Raw genomic sequence first — 14,248 nt, 5'->3', positions numbered from 1 at the left:
ATAATGAGTGATTCTAAGACTCAACTGTGTTCATGTGCAAGTGTAGGACAAAGACCAACCACAAGAATTTATCAGTCACTCTCTACCCCTTTTTGAGATAGTCTCTCACTGCCTGGAATCCACTTTTTTAACTTGGCTTCCCTGCCGGCAAGCTCCAGATATTTAATATCACAAGTTTGCATCTCCATTCTGGCTTTTTGGCATGGTTTCTGGGCACCGAATTCAGGTGTCCGTGCTCATGGATCAAGCACTTTATACACTTAAATGGATGAAGTATTAAAAACAAGGATGTCTTGTTTCATCTACAATTTTGATAGTGTTTCATGATACCCTTTACTTTGCCTTTTGACCTACACAGTTTCTAGTATTTACTATCTGACCCCTTACACTAAGAAAAATGACTGCTAACCTTTGAATAGACTGTGGAGAATGTGTGGAATGAAGATAAAATAACTTCCTGACAGGCGAATGCACCTTTCTGTACGACCCCTACCATTCCTTGGAAGTGCTTTCATGGGCTTGACTGTAGACGGGCTGGTGGGAAAACTGTGAATTTATTCACTAACTAGTTACCACATGCCAGGCGGTATTCCCAGTGATCTGGTTCCTGGCCTGCGATGATTCAGTATTCTCACTAAGGACTTTCTCCATACGTAGGTCTTATACCTAGCAAATAGGACCGTGTGTAAAATTAAGCATTAACCAAAGATGACTTTATACTTAATTGAGCCTAAACAAGGATTACAACTAAAACTCGTGGACACAACGAATGAGGAGAGAGGCTTTTAGCCAAAGGCAATGGAAGGATAATGGCGGTGAAGGAAGGGCAATGGAAGGATAATGGCGGTGAGGGAAGGGCAATGGAAGGATAATGGCGGTGAGGGAAGGGCAATGGAAGGATAATGGCGGTGAGGGAAGGGCAATGGAAGGATAATGGCGGTGAGCGAAAACACGAGATTTTTGTCAAATCGTAAGATGGATTGAAAATTGATCACTTAACTGCTGAGTCATGAATTGTGGGAGCTTCCTAAAAGGTTTTAATTAAGCAAGGTAGAAAAAAAATGCAGATAGAGTGGTTGAGGTTATATCATTTAAAAGAAAACTATGCAAATTGGCTGTACTTGCCTTAAGTGTGAGGCAGTAAATGAGGGAATGAGAAGGCAGCCATTTCCAGCGCCGCCGCACTTTGCATGGAGCTGGGACGGTCCCAAGTGCTCGGCAGCACACACAGCAGTTGAAAACAAATTTAGTAGAGGAAAACACTCAAGCATACATATTAGTTGATTATAGAAAGTTCTCCTTTATCCACAGTATGATCCAAGAGGCTATGATTACTGCGATAAAGCATAATGCTTAGACTGACAAAGACAATTTCATACTCGGAGTCAACTATACTATTTTAAAAATCAGCCTACCAATGAGTTTTAAAAATTAATGTGAGGAAAATAGATATCTGTGTTACCTACAGCCGACATTCTAGACCGGGGGCCGGGGAGACAGAGAACATCTGTAGACATCACACCTCGGAGCTAAGCAGGTGACTGTGGCTGACCCCTGTCTCTCACTTGTGCACATCCGGGTAGCGTGTTCAGGTGGTCCAGCTGAAGGCTGTCGCTGCCTTGGAAATGAAATGGAGAGTGCTGCTGTTACTGTAAACTAAGTCCTAAAACTTGACTCGGGGGTGAGGAGGGGATGAAGGACAGACACACAGACACATGAACCAAACGCTGGAATTGGGTTGGCTAGTCGCTCTGATGTAGTAACACCGACAGCAGCCACAAACACAAGGTAACTCTTTATCCATCAGATTCAAGCAAGTGGGTTTACTGTATACACTGTATGCTGTATACAGCTAAAAGAGGAGGTAAGTTTGGCTAATCTAGGTAAGAGTTCTCTAGCAGCTTGACTTGTCATTTCTTCAATGCCGTTTTTATCTGAAGGTCAATCATTCATAACATCTGTACGTGAACCACAGCAGGGCTTCGGCATTCCTCAAGGGAGGGAAAGCTTCACCATTCCCATTTGCTGGACACATTGGGGCCCAGGAGTATTGTGTCCCTTCGTGCAAATTCACAGCACACATTCACTGAGGGCTCTGACCAATCCACACAGAAGAGAGGCTGAAGAAATAAAAGAGAGATCGTTTTAGCAAAATGTGCAAACTGTATGAGAGAGAATAAAGGGATTTGTGGCTTTCAGGAATCCTTGTGAAATTTGTGATTTTTACTATTTGATACCTCTCCCCATCTCCATGGGTCGTTCATATGCAAAGCAGCCTCTCACATACTGTATTCTTTATTATCTCCCTCCCCCTCCTCTCTCTCTGGGGTGTGTGTGTGTGTGTGTGTGTGTGTGTGTGTGTGTGTGTGTGTACGCACATGCATTTTCTTTTGAGATTCGTTCTCATTATGTACCACAGAGTGGCTTCAAATTCACTACTGGTCTGCCTGAGCATTCCTACTGCTGGGGTTACAAGAATGCGACGTCATCCTCAGCTTTAATTTCCTGAAGTGTTGACGAACTAATTCTGATCAGAATTTGGGAGGAAATGGACGTAGGAATTCACTAATCACATCGATTATTTACTTGTTTGTATTGAGCATAGGCATTTGTCAAAGTAGGTTTAGAGCCATTTCCAGGGTTAATATTCCTCCCTACATTATATAAATGTACTTATATGCATCATACCATATTTGGGATTACTTGCTCATATGTAACATTTATGATTGAAATAGCACTTTGTAACTTATAATCACCAGAGTACAATTCTAACATCAAAACAATGTTTATGCTCTCTGGACATTTTACCTTTTCACAAAAGTAGTTACAAATTAGTCTCACTTATAAGTGAATTTTAAAATGCCTTTTTCAAGGAAAATTGAGCCTGCTTCCTTTATTTCGAGTTGGTGAACTGGATTATTGGTGAACCTGGATGATTTGTGTTTCTTATAATACGCAGCAGAACAGGCAAGGCATGGCAAATCCTCACTCATCTAACCTTCTGGACACCACAGAAAACTCAAGCCGGAGAGAAGTTTCATTAGGGCTTTTCATCACCCTTCTGGATTTACCTTATCATATCCCAGCTGTGCCTTAGTTCCATCCATATCTTTGCATAATGGAGTGCATTCTTGTGATACCTACGATTAGCTAAACTGATATTCTGCAGAAATAAATTTTATCAAATTACCTTTTTTGGAACCTTGCTATTAAGCTTTATTCAGAGCTAACAGAGCAAATGTTTAAGAGAATTATAGTACTATCCCATACAGTATAATACAAAAGAAGAAATTGTTCCATCAATGCAAAACATTCTAAGCTAAGTTGACAGCACAGCTTTTTACTAAAATAAGGAAACAAAATCTTGTTACTTCAAGCACTGAGTGCTCCCATCCTCCTGATTCTGGACTTCAGCTCTTGTCACTTAACCACAGTGAATTTCTGTGCGTTTTACAATAAACGAAGCCCTCAGGCCCATCCTGCATCTCCATTAGCTGTAAGTTCACAATCAACTGTAAAATACCACAGGGCTTTGTGTCTCTGTGACTTTCGATTTGGCTACCATCAGCAAACACAGCTGTATTTTAAGAAGTGCTGGTAAGATTCTTGGGTTTGGACCTAGTAGGATGGCTCCGTAGATCGTAGATCGGAGCACCTTCCACCAAGCCCAGTGGCCTAAATTGAATTCCCTGAATACACACAGTGGTAGGAGAGAGTGAATTCCTGCAAATTGTTCGCTGACCTCTACCCTCACACTATGGCAGGCATGTACCTCCCACATGCACAGACTCTCAAGATAAATTAGTAAAATACAGTGGAATGTATCAATCATGTCATTTCCTGTATGTCTCCCTTGGAATGCAAAGGAATAATGGTCCTATTGGCTAGACTTATAATTCAAGCTCTTTTTTGAGGTCTGTGTTTCTTGACTCAGAAAGCTCAGATCAGAGGCAAGGCTCACAGTTCCTAGGCTCTGGATCACAGACATTCCCAGTCTCCTACTTGTCTGACATCATGTGATTTACAGTGACTTCAGTAACTGTCCCTTTCAGAACCACATCAGCAGGCTCTGTTCTTAGGCTTTGTGTCAATCACAGGAAAATGAAGTGTGTATTCATGAAAGCTCCTCTCATTTCTTTCTTTAATGTACGAATGTCAGATGTATTAAAATGAAAAACACCCGTGCTGTGTGCATGCCCACTAAAGGCTTTCTACATTTCCTGAGTACCTCCAAATACACTGTCTACTTCTGGCCTGGTGTGCTTTTCCCAGTTTGTACCAATCAGGGGGTTTGTCAAATAAGTCAGGCTTCCTTAATCAACCAGAATCTTGTGTGACCAAAACCAAAACCAAAACCAACTACTTAACTTCTCTATTATTTCTGTGCGTGATTGAAACATGGCTCTCTGCCACACATAGCCACTTGGGGAACAGTGCCATCCTTTTCAACCTCTTCTTTCTTATGCTGTGACCCCAAGTTCCTATTTCCTGCCACAGCACTCAGTTGAAAGCTCTAGTACAAATTCTTTTGGGGGTGCAGAGAGGAATAGTCACTGTTCTCTGACTACATCACACTGGTAAGGTGTGCAGTCCCTGCCTAAGAGACGCCACAGAACGACTCTCTCTATTTCCCCTATTGGAAGGAGGACAGGCTTTGGAGTTCCTGCAAGACTTGGCTAGAAACCCTGCAGCACAAGGAGTTTAATTTGAAATAGTCCCCCTGCTTGGCAGCACCAGCCAGTAGAAGCAGAACAAGCAAGGCAAATGTAGAACATACAACCAGATGTTGGCTGCTTGATCACAATCTAAAATGATGAGAGAAAAATAAATAATTAATTCCTGGGCCTGGGAATACAGATGAGTATTACAGAGCTTCCTAAGCTTGCAGAAGGTTCCATATTAAGCCCGGTAAAGCCAAAGCAGAAATATTTATAAACATTAGAAAGTATTTATAATTCAAAAATATCCACTTAACTTTGTAATACTACTGTCCTATGAAATAGTGAATCATGAGATTCTCTGTGAGGATGCCTTCTGTTCACACAGATGCACAGCAAAGCAGACAGGGCTGAATGTGGTCTTTCAGTTCACTGTAATCTCAAAATAGATCTCAGGCCATAATTATTCTACAACTTTCTTGTTTTTACAGTTGGCTTCTAGGTCACTTCTATGCTTCAAGTCCTTGTGGAGGCACTAAATTTGAACTGTCTATTAAAGTATCATTTTAGCATAGTAAATAAATAAAAATGGTATGTTATGCATACTAAAGACGAAGTATTTGTGTGAAGTATGTGTGGAATTTTTATAATAATTTACTAGTGTGTGTAAGTGGTTGGTATTCAAACAGGTTTTGCCTTTTGTGACTTTGGTGGGGATGAAAAACCCTGAAGTCACACTGGAGCCCTGGGACACTTGTTGCCTCATCATGTGATTTCTGCTTGTCCTTTCAGCAAGGGAGGCCAAAATAATCAACCTCAGACTCTTGTCATGCTCTGACCTTTCTATTGAGAGCACTTTCTGGAGAAAAAGGATTCAGGCTCCAATCCTAAGAACCAATATGTTTACACTTAAAGACAAGAGCCACATGTATTTCTGACTCACACAAACATAAATGTGGGATACTGTGTGCTAATGAAGCTCATGAAGATGCAGACATTCTCAGAGGGGCTTGTGGAAAATGCATTTATGATCAAATGGAAGAATTTGTTTTCTTAGTTAGATAATTAGTTGTTCTTGATTTCAATATTAACACCCCGTTTGATAAACCATTTAACTACTTTGTTCTTTCTCCTCTGTCTTGCCTCCTTATTCACCATGTAGCAGTGAATAGAGTCTGATGACCTCAGTAGTTCTCTCATTCTGCCCCTGACACACCATTATATCATCACAGTCTGAGTCCTCCATCACTGTGGCTTTGCTTAAAAAAACTTATTATTAATTAAGAAAAAATTTTTATTTAAATAAGGTAAGATAAGGTGAGCCTGGTTGTCTGACCCTTCATGTGACTCGAACCAATGGGGACGCTGAGGTGGGGGATCTGGAGGCCTTAGCAGACCCAGGTCACATCATGAGTTCAAGGACAACCTCAACAAATTAGGGAGACCCTGTTTTCAAATATAAAAGTGCCCAGACTGGTGAGGCATACCTCAATGTCGTTTGCTGTCTTAGCACACCGAAAGCTCTGGATTCAATGCTCATGGCCATAGAAGGAGGTGGAACAATAATTAAACTAGTGACTGAGTTCTCACATCCATCTAGTAGATGCTCTTGACTAATCAGTTGTTAGGTATGTCAACAGTTGAATTGAAGCTCTAAATTGTATTCCCATAAAACATATCATGGACACAGAAAAACCTTCAAAGTTAAGAAAAACAAAACACAATTTACACTTATTAGAAAGAATGATGAACATTGTTTTAAAAAGGATTTCTTACCATGGAAACTTGATGCTACAGATATCAATTCTGAGGCAATATTTATCTAAGAGACCATCATTTGCGAGAAAATGTTCTCTGAATCGTGACACTTGGTCAGACTAATTCACTGACAGATGATGCCTGTGGGTGGTATGATGAAGAGATCAATAAACAGCAATTAAATACTGATAAAACCCCATCGTCCACTTGAGGGTGTGTTCTATTAGGGCTGCTTTTCCATCTATGTGAATGTAACTTGGGTGAAGGCAGCTGACCCCAGCACTAGTGTCTCACATACACGTGTTTCAAGCTTTAATATGCCTCGTCTATCCAAAACACATGAGTATAATTAATTCAGAAGTCCTCTTTTATCCCTCCATAAAATGAAAGAACATGGCGTCCACATTCACTCTTACAGAAAAGAGCATCTCATGGCCTCATTATATTTCACTAGAGCACAAAGCCTCTCTCATTTTGCAAACTCATACTTGGCTTTACTCAACACTTTAGCATGGCAGCTAATGAGGTAGCAGGCCAGCCATGTGCCACTCCTAATTATGGCTGTGTGTCTCCTTGTGAAAGATAGGCTTTCCTCATTAAAGGGTCAATATGTAACAAATAGAATTAAAAATGCTCGATATGTTCAAATATTATATTGTTTAGTTTCTGTATCAGCAACTTGGAACACCCAGTGAACAGATATTTTGTGAATACTATGTACTTATTGAAATTGTGCTATTTAATACTAGGTGATTATGGATTTATTTATCAGACAATACAAACAATACAAAATAAACAAGAAGAATCATTGTCAAGAGAATAAAACATAAATGAAAGCTGTCATTGTTTTATTTTCGTTTTATTTCTTTTGTACATGACATCTAAATGCTGTGTTGTATTGACAGATCTGGGGAATTTTAGTGGCCGGACAAGAAGTGCAGTCTCAGTGCGGGAAGGCCAGGGGGTTGTTCTGATGTGCTCTCCACCGCCTCATTCTCCAGGTATAGTAACACCATGTCTATGTTCCTGCTACTCCCATGTGCTGTCTGTTTCACCTCTGTGCACTGTGTGTTCACTCTTGTAGACAGGGTGTGACCAGGGATCACCCCAGCTGACATGTGCAAGGTTGGCACGATACATAGCGGCATGTATGTGTAATTACCATTCATACATCTTGTGCTCCATTGAGTGGGAGGTTGTGCTGGGTACAATTGTTTTCTCATTCTGTTGACTGTTGACATTATGCCTCTGCTGCAATTGGTGACAAATATATGGTCCAGAGGGCAAGAAACTTGGAAACTTGCAAAACTGTTTGAGGTGTCAGAACTGATTAAGTAACTACCAGAGTCCCGTGTTTCAGAAGACAGGCTTCATAAGTGTTTGCTTTCAGTGTTCTTTGCCATAGCAGGACAAAAGTGCTAAGAAGGAATACCTGTCAAACAAAAGTTTCATTAAACTATTTCTGTGAGCAACAATCTTGTTTATCAAACTGAGGGAAAGAGTAATTAAAAAGGGTAATTACCTCTTGAAGTTGTGGGAAATAGAACAGTAGACTATGCTACAAATCATTTTGTATCCCTTTGCCAATTTGTCACTAATTCTATCCATTTTGTTCAAGTCCAGTGGTTGAAAACATATACCTGTTTGTATCTCAGTATACCCTTTATGGAAAACAATTTGAGAGAGTCTGACATCAATTAATGGACAGCCAGATGGCGAATTCTCCAAGCCACCGTAAGGAGCTTGGCTTTGACTCTAAATGAGGCTGTATGTTAGTCTGTTCAAGCTGCCAGAATAAAATGCCACAAGCTGGATGGCTTAAACAACAGGGACATTTTCACAGTTCTGGCTGGTGGAACCCTAACATGAGGGTGGGCGTGGACTGGGTTTGCTGAGGGCCCCCTCTCTGGCGTGTAGATGGCTTTGCTGTGTTCCTACATACTACATGTGAAAGGACTAAGAGACAGGGTCATGTGGAGCCACCATTTAGCTACTTATGCTTTCTCTGAGTGCGTCGTCTATCTTCTTCCTGGCTTGGCCAATGGCCGTCAAGTACCCATGCATACTCCTGCCTGAGCTGTTCCCGGGTTTGGCTCTACCCCTGAAGTCAAATGATGTGCTGTGTGCATCCTTCACAGCCATGTCTTTCTTGCTGTCCTACCTTCCTAGCAGAGCCTTCCCTAACTTGCCTTGATTTAGTTTTAACTTAACAACCACATTTTTCATTTTTACCTTTGCGTGCATTTTCTCCATAATACACTTCATTTAACGCACCAAGAAAACGTGTGCTTACTTTAGTGTCATTTTCTATTATCCTCCATTTTAATGTAAATCCCGCCAAGACAGAAATTCTCTAGGCTTTGTTTTCTGTTGTACCACATGGCTGAGACAGAGACTGGCACAAAGTTGTGGCTGAAAAAATTCATAAATGAATCTATGAATAAATTAATCTCTGTATTAACTTGTGTTTATGATTTAGGCAGAAATCACTCTCACGGGCTTGGGCCTGAGGGTGTAAGACTAGGCCAAAGAAGATCAGATGCACATCAAGAAAACCTAGAGCCGCTTCCCTTTGCCTCAGTGTATTATAAAGATAACTGAGAAGTAGAAAAAAGTGAACTCAAGTTCATAGCATTGGTATAAAAGACACATTATAAGATTATATATTCTCCCTGAAGCAATGACTGAAGCCTGAAATGTTAGAGGTCGAGGTATTGAGAAATGGGAATGGGTGGGGTGGGAGAGGGTATGCTCACTCTAATACCTAGAGAAAGTGTACTTGGAACAGTTGCTTCAGAACCAGGGGAAGGGAGGGCCCAGGCTGGGTCTCTGCCCCTTGATTCAGGAGCTCTGACTACTTCAGCTGCCTTGGCTCTGATGACATGAAACCAAGGGCTAAATCAGAAAACAACTGTACCTTACATGAGTTCCACATCTCAGACCCAAATTCCAGGCTTATCCTAACAGCTATGCAGGCCATCACAGAGCAGATTCTTTTCTACGTTTCGTCCACATTTGTTTCCCTTATCTTCCTGCCTTGTTTTAAAACATATTTTTTCCTGATTCATTGAGAGGCATTTTGTTAAGTGACATAAAGTATCAGCAGTAGGAGGATGGAACTTCTGTCATGCTCTGAAATTCATCATACTGAAATTAATAGCCCCATTTGTAGCACAGTGCACAACATTTAGTAGGTCTTCAATGAAAGCATAAGGAACTCCTGAGTAAACCCTGGTTCTAATAGTTGAGATTTGCAGCATTTTAGAGAGACAACTCTGCTCTCAGTCCTTTGGAGCCAGTATCCATGATAGAAGCTTGCTTCATTACTTACCACATTCTAGTTCTGTTCTCTCAAGGAAGAGTAGCTACTGGGAGTAACTGAGAGGGCTATGAAATGGAGAAACACATCAACTGTCAGAGAGGATTCAATGGTGAGAAATATCTCAAAAGTCTATTTCTCATTCCTTTCAAAAGGATGTACCAAGCACGTTTTTCTTTGACTTTCAATGAAAACTTTAATGGTCCATTTTGCCAAATTTTCCTTTTACTGTACAAGAAATGATTATGAAAACCTATTGGGAACACATGACGAAAACAACTTACCTATGTGCTCTATGAGGAAGCAATTATTTACTTAGAGACTGTTAAGTTAAACTTTCCAAACTGATTTTCACTAAACAAAAATAGTTAACTTCTGTTTGTTCAAACCTTTTCAAATTCAATATACTACATATAGAGAAAATAATCTGTATAAAAATGTACAAAAAGTCCCCTTAAATAGTAGCTTTAAAATTAGTTCCTAATTTTAATTAAATATTGTTTCTGGTTTTTAGGAGGACTTTGTTGTGTGTCCCAGTCCGCCCTCCCTTCCAGTGTGTGTGTGTGTGTGTGTGTGTGTGTGTACCACTCTTCTGAATACCTCCCACTTGGCTAGTCTCAAACTGGTAAGATCATGCTGCTGCAGCTGACAGAGCTAGGATTGGAGGTCTTCTAATGGAAGCAGTGATTTTTATCTCATCTCAAGTATACTTGCTTTAATTATGTGCAGAAACACTCTGAAGCTTACTCTGAGAACTAAAACTGCCAGGAGAAAAAAGCAAGAAGCTCTAGAGCCTTGGGGTGTGGCTCAGCAGGTAGAGGATTTGCCAAACATCCACGGGATTCATCACTGCATCTCAGTACCAGGGACAAGAAACTATGAAGGCCAGATGATCCTGGACTGATGTTATACAGACCCTAAGAGAACACAAATGCCAGCCCAGGTTACTGTATCCTGCAAAACTCTCAATTAACATAGATGGAGAAACCAAGATATTCCATGACAAAACCAAATTTACACAATATCTTTCTACAAATCCAGCACTACAAAGGATAATAAAGGGTAAAGCCCAACATAAGGAGGCAAGCTATACCCTAGAAGAAGCAAGAAACTAATCATTTTGGCAACAAAACAAAAAGAAGAAAAGCACACAAACATAACCTCACATCCAAATATGAATATAACAGGAAGCAATAATCACTATTCCTTAATATCTCTCAACATCAATGACCTCAACTCCCCAATAAAAAGACGTAGATTAACAAACTGGATACGCAAGGAGGACCCTGCATTCTGCTGCCTACAGGAAACACACCTGAGAGACAAAGACAGACACTACCTCAGAGTGAAAGGCTGGAAAACAACTTTCCAAGCAAGTGGTCGGAAAAAGCAAGCTGGAGTAGCCATTCTAATATCAAATAAAATCATTTTTCAACTAAAAGTCATCAAAAAAGATAAGGAAGGACACTTCATATTCATCAAAGGAAAAATCCACCAAGATGAACTCTCAATTCCTAATTATCTATGCGCCAAATACAAGGGCACCTACATACATAAAAGAAACCTTACTAAAGCTCAAAACACACATTGCACCTCACACAATAATAGTAGGAAATTTCAACACCCCACTCTCATCAATGGACAGATCATGGAAACAGAAATTAAACACAGACGTAGACAGACTAAGAGAAGTCATGAGCCAAATGGACTTAACAGATATTTATAGAACATTCTACCCTAAAGCAAAAGGATATACCTTCTTCTCAGCTCCTCATGGTACTTTCTCCAAAACTGACCATATAATTGATCAAAAAACGGGCCTCAACAGGTACAGAAAGATAGAAATAATCCCATGCGTGCTATCAGACCACCACGGCCTAAAATTGATCTTCAATAACAATAAGGGAAGAATGTCCACATATACGTGGAAATTGAACAATGCCCTACTCAATGATAACCTGGTCAAGGAAGTAAGAAAGAAAGAAATTAAAGACTTTTTAGAATTTAATGAAAATGAAGGTACAACATACCCAAACTTATGGGACACAATGAAAGCTGTGCTAAGAGGAAAACTCATAGCGCTGAGTGCCTGCAGAAAGAAACAGGAAAGAGCATATGTCACCAGCTTGACAGCACACCTAAAAGCTCTAGAACAAAAAGAAGCAAATACACCCAGGAGGAGTAGAAGGCAGGAAATAATCAAACTCAGAGCTGAAATCAACCAAGTAGAAACAAAAAGGACCATAGAAAGAATCAACAGAACCAAAAGTTGGTTCTTTGAGAAAATCAACAAGATAGATAAACCCTTAGCCAGACTAACGAGAGGACACAGAGAGTGTGTCCAAATTAACAAAATCAGAAATGAAAAGGGAGACATAACTACAGATTCAGAGGAAATTCAAAAAATCATCAGATCTTACTATAAAAGCCTATATTCAACAAAACTTGAAAATCTTCAGGAAATGGACAATTTCCTAGACAGATACCAGGTACTGAAGTTAAATCAGGAACAGATAAACCAGTTAAACAACCCCATAACTCCTAAGGAAATAGAAGCAGTCATTAAAGGTCTCCCAACCAAAAAGAGCCCAGGTCCAGACGGGTTTAGTGCAGAATTCTATCAGACCTTCATAGAAGAACTCATACCAATATTATCCAAACTATTCCACAAAATTGAAACAGATGGAGCACTACCGAATTCCTTCTATGAAGCCACAATTACTCTTATACCTAAACCACACTAAGACCCAACAAAGAAAGAGAATTTCAGACCAATTTCCCTTATGAATATCGACGCAAAAATACTAAATAAAATTCTGGCAAACCGAATCCAAGAGTACATCAAAACAATCATCTACCATGATCAAGTAGGCTTCATCCCATGCATGCAGGGATGGTTTAATATACGGAAAACCATCAATGTGATCCATTATATAAACAAACTGAAAGAACAAAACCACATGATCATTTCATTAGATGCTGAGAAAGTATTTGACAAAATTCAAAACCCCTTCATGATAAAAGTCCTGGAAAGAATAGGAATTCAAGGCCCAAACCTAAACATAGTAAAACCCATATGCAGCAAACCAGTTGCTAACATTAAACTAAATGGAGAGAAACTTGAAGCAATCCCACTAAAATCAGGGACTAGACAAGGCTGCCCACTCTCTCCCTACTTATTCAATATAGTTCTTGAAGTTGTAGCCAGAGCAATGAGACAACAAAAGGAGGTCAAGGGGATACAGATCAGAAAAGAAGAAGTCAAAATATCACTATTTGCAGATGATATGATAGTATATTTAAGTGATCCCAAAAGTTCCACCAGAGAACTACTAAAGCTGATAAACAACTTCAGCAAAGTGGCTGGGTATAAAATTAACTCAAATAAATCAGTAGCCTTCCTCTACACAAAAGAGAAACAAGCCGAGAAAGAAATTAGGGAAACGATACTCTTCATAATAGACCCAAATAATATAAAGTACCTCGGTGTGACTTTAACCAAGCAAGTAAAATATTTGTACAATAAGAACTTAAAGAGACTGAAGAAAGAAATTGAAGAAGACCTCAGAAGATGGAAAGATCTCCCATACTCATGGATTGGCAGGATTAATATAGTAAAAATGGCCATTTTACCAAAAGCGATCTACAGATTCAATGCAATCCCCATCAAAATACCAATCCAATTCTTCAAAGAGTTAGACAGAACAATTTGCAAATTCATCTGGAATAACAAAAAACCCAGGATAGCTAAAACTATCCTCAACAATAAAAGGACTTCAGGGGGAACCACTATCCCTGAACTCAAGCAGTATTACAGAGCAATAATGATAAAACTGTATGGTATTGGTACAGAGACAGAGAGATAGACCAATGGAATAGAATTGAAGACCCAGAAATGAACCCACACACCTATGGTCACTTGATTTTTGACAAAGGAGCCAAAACCATCCAATGGAAAAAAGATAGCATTTTCAGCAAATGGTGCTAGTTCAACTGGAGGTCAACATGTAGAAGAATGCAGATCGATCCATGCTTATCACCCTGTACAAAGCTTAAGTCCAAGTGGTTCAAGGACCTCCACATCAAACCAGACACACTCAAACTAATAGAAGAAAAACTAGGTAAGCATCTGGAACACATGGGCACTGGAAAAAATTTCCTGAACAAAACACCAATGGCTTATGCTCTAAGATCAAGAATCGACAAATGGGATCTCATAAAACTGCAAAGCTTCTGTAAGGCAAAGGACACTGTGGTTAGGACAAAACAGCAACCAACAGATTGGGAAAAGATCTTTACCAATCCTACAACAGATAGAGGCCTTATATCCAAAATATACAAAGAACTCAAGAAGTTAGACCGCAGGGAGACAAATAACCCTATTAAAAAATGGGGTTCAGAGCTAAACAAACAATTCACAGCTGAGGAAAGCCGAATGGCTGAGAAACACCTAAAGAAATGTTCAACATCTTTAGTCATAAGGGAAATGCAAATCAAAACAACCCTGAGATTT

General features: G+C 39.8%; 1 protein-coding gene across 5 annotated transcripts in view; it reads left to right on the top strand.

The window, feature by feature from the left end:
* Cntn5 (contactin 5) overlaps window positions 1–14,248 on the top strand; it is a 1,231,995-nt gene that overhangs the window by 818,119 nt on the left and 399,628 nt on the right. For all 5 annotated transcript variants that reach the window (XM_017595409.2, XM_017595411.3, XM_017595408.3 and 2 more), the window contains 1 exon segment: window positions 7,322–7,417. In XM_017595409.2, coding sequence (XP_017450898.1) covers window positions 7,322–7,417 — 96 coding nt within the window.

Source organism: Rattus norvegicus, chromosome 8, assembly GCF_036323735.1.
Source record: "Rattus norvegicus strain BN/NHsdMcwi chromosome 8, GRCr8, whole genome shotgun sequence".
Classification (NCBI taxonomy): Eukaryota; Metazoa; Chordata; class Mammalia; order Rodentia; family Muridae; genus Rattus; species Rattus norvegicus.
The sequence above is the reverse complement of the archived record's forward strand: the minus strand, read 5'-3'. Positions and strand labels throughout refer to the sequence as shown.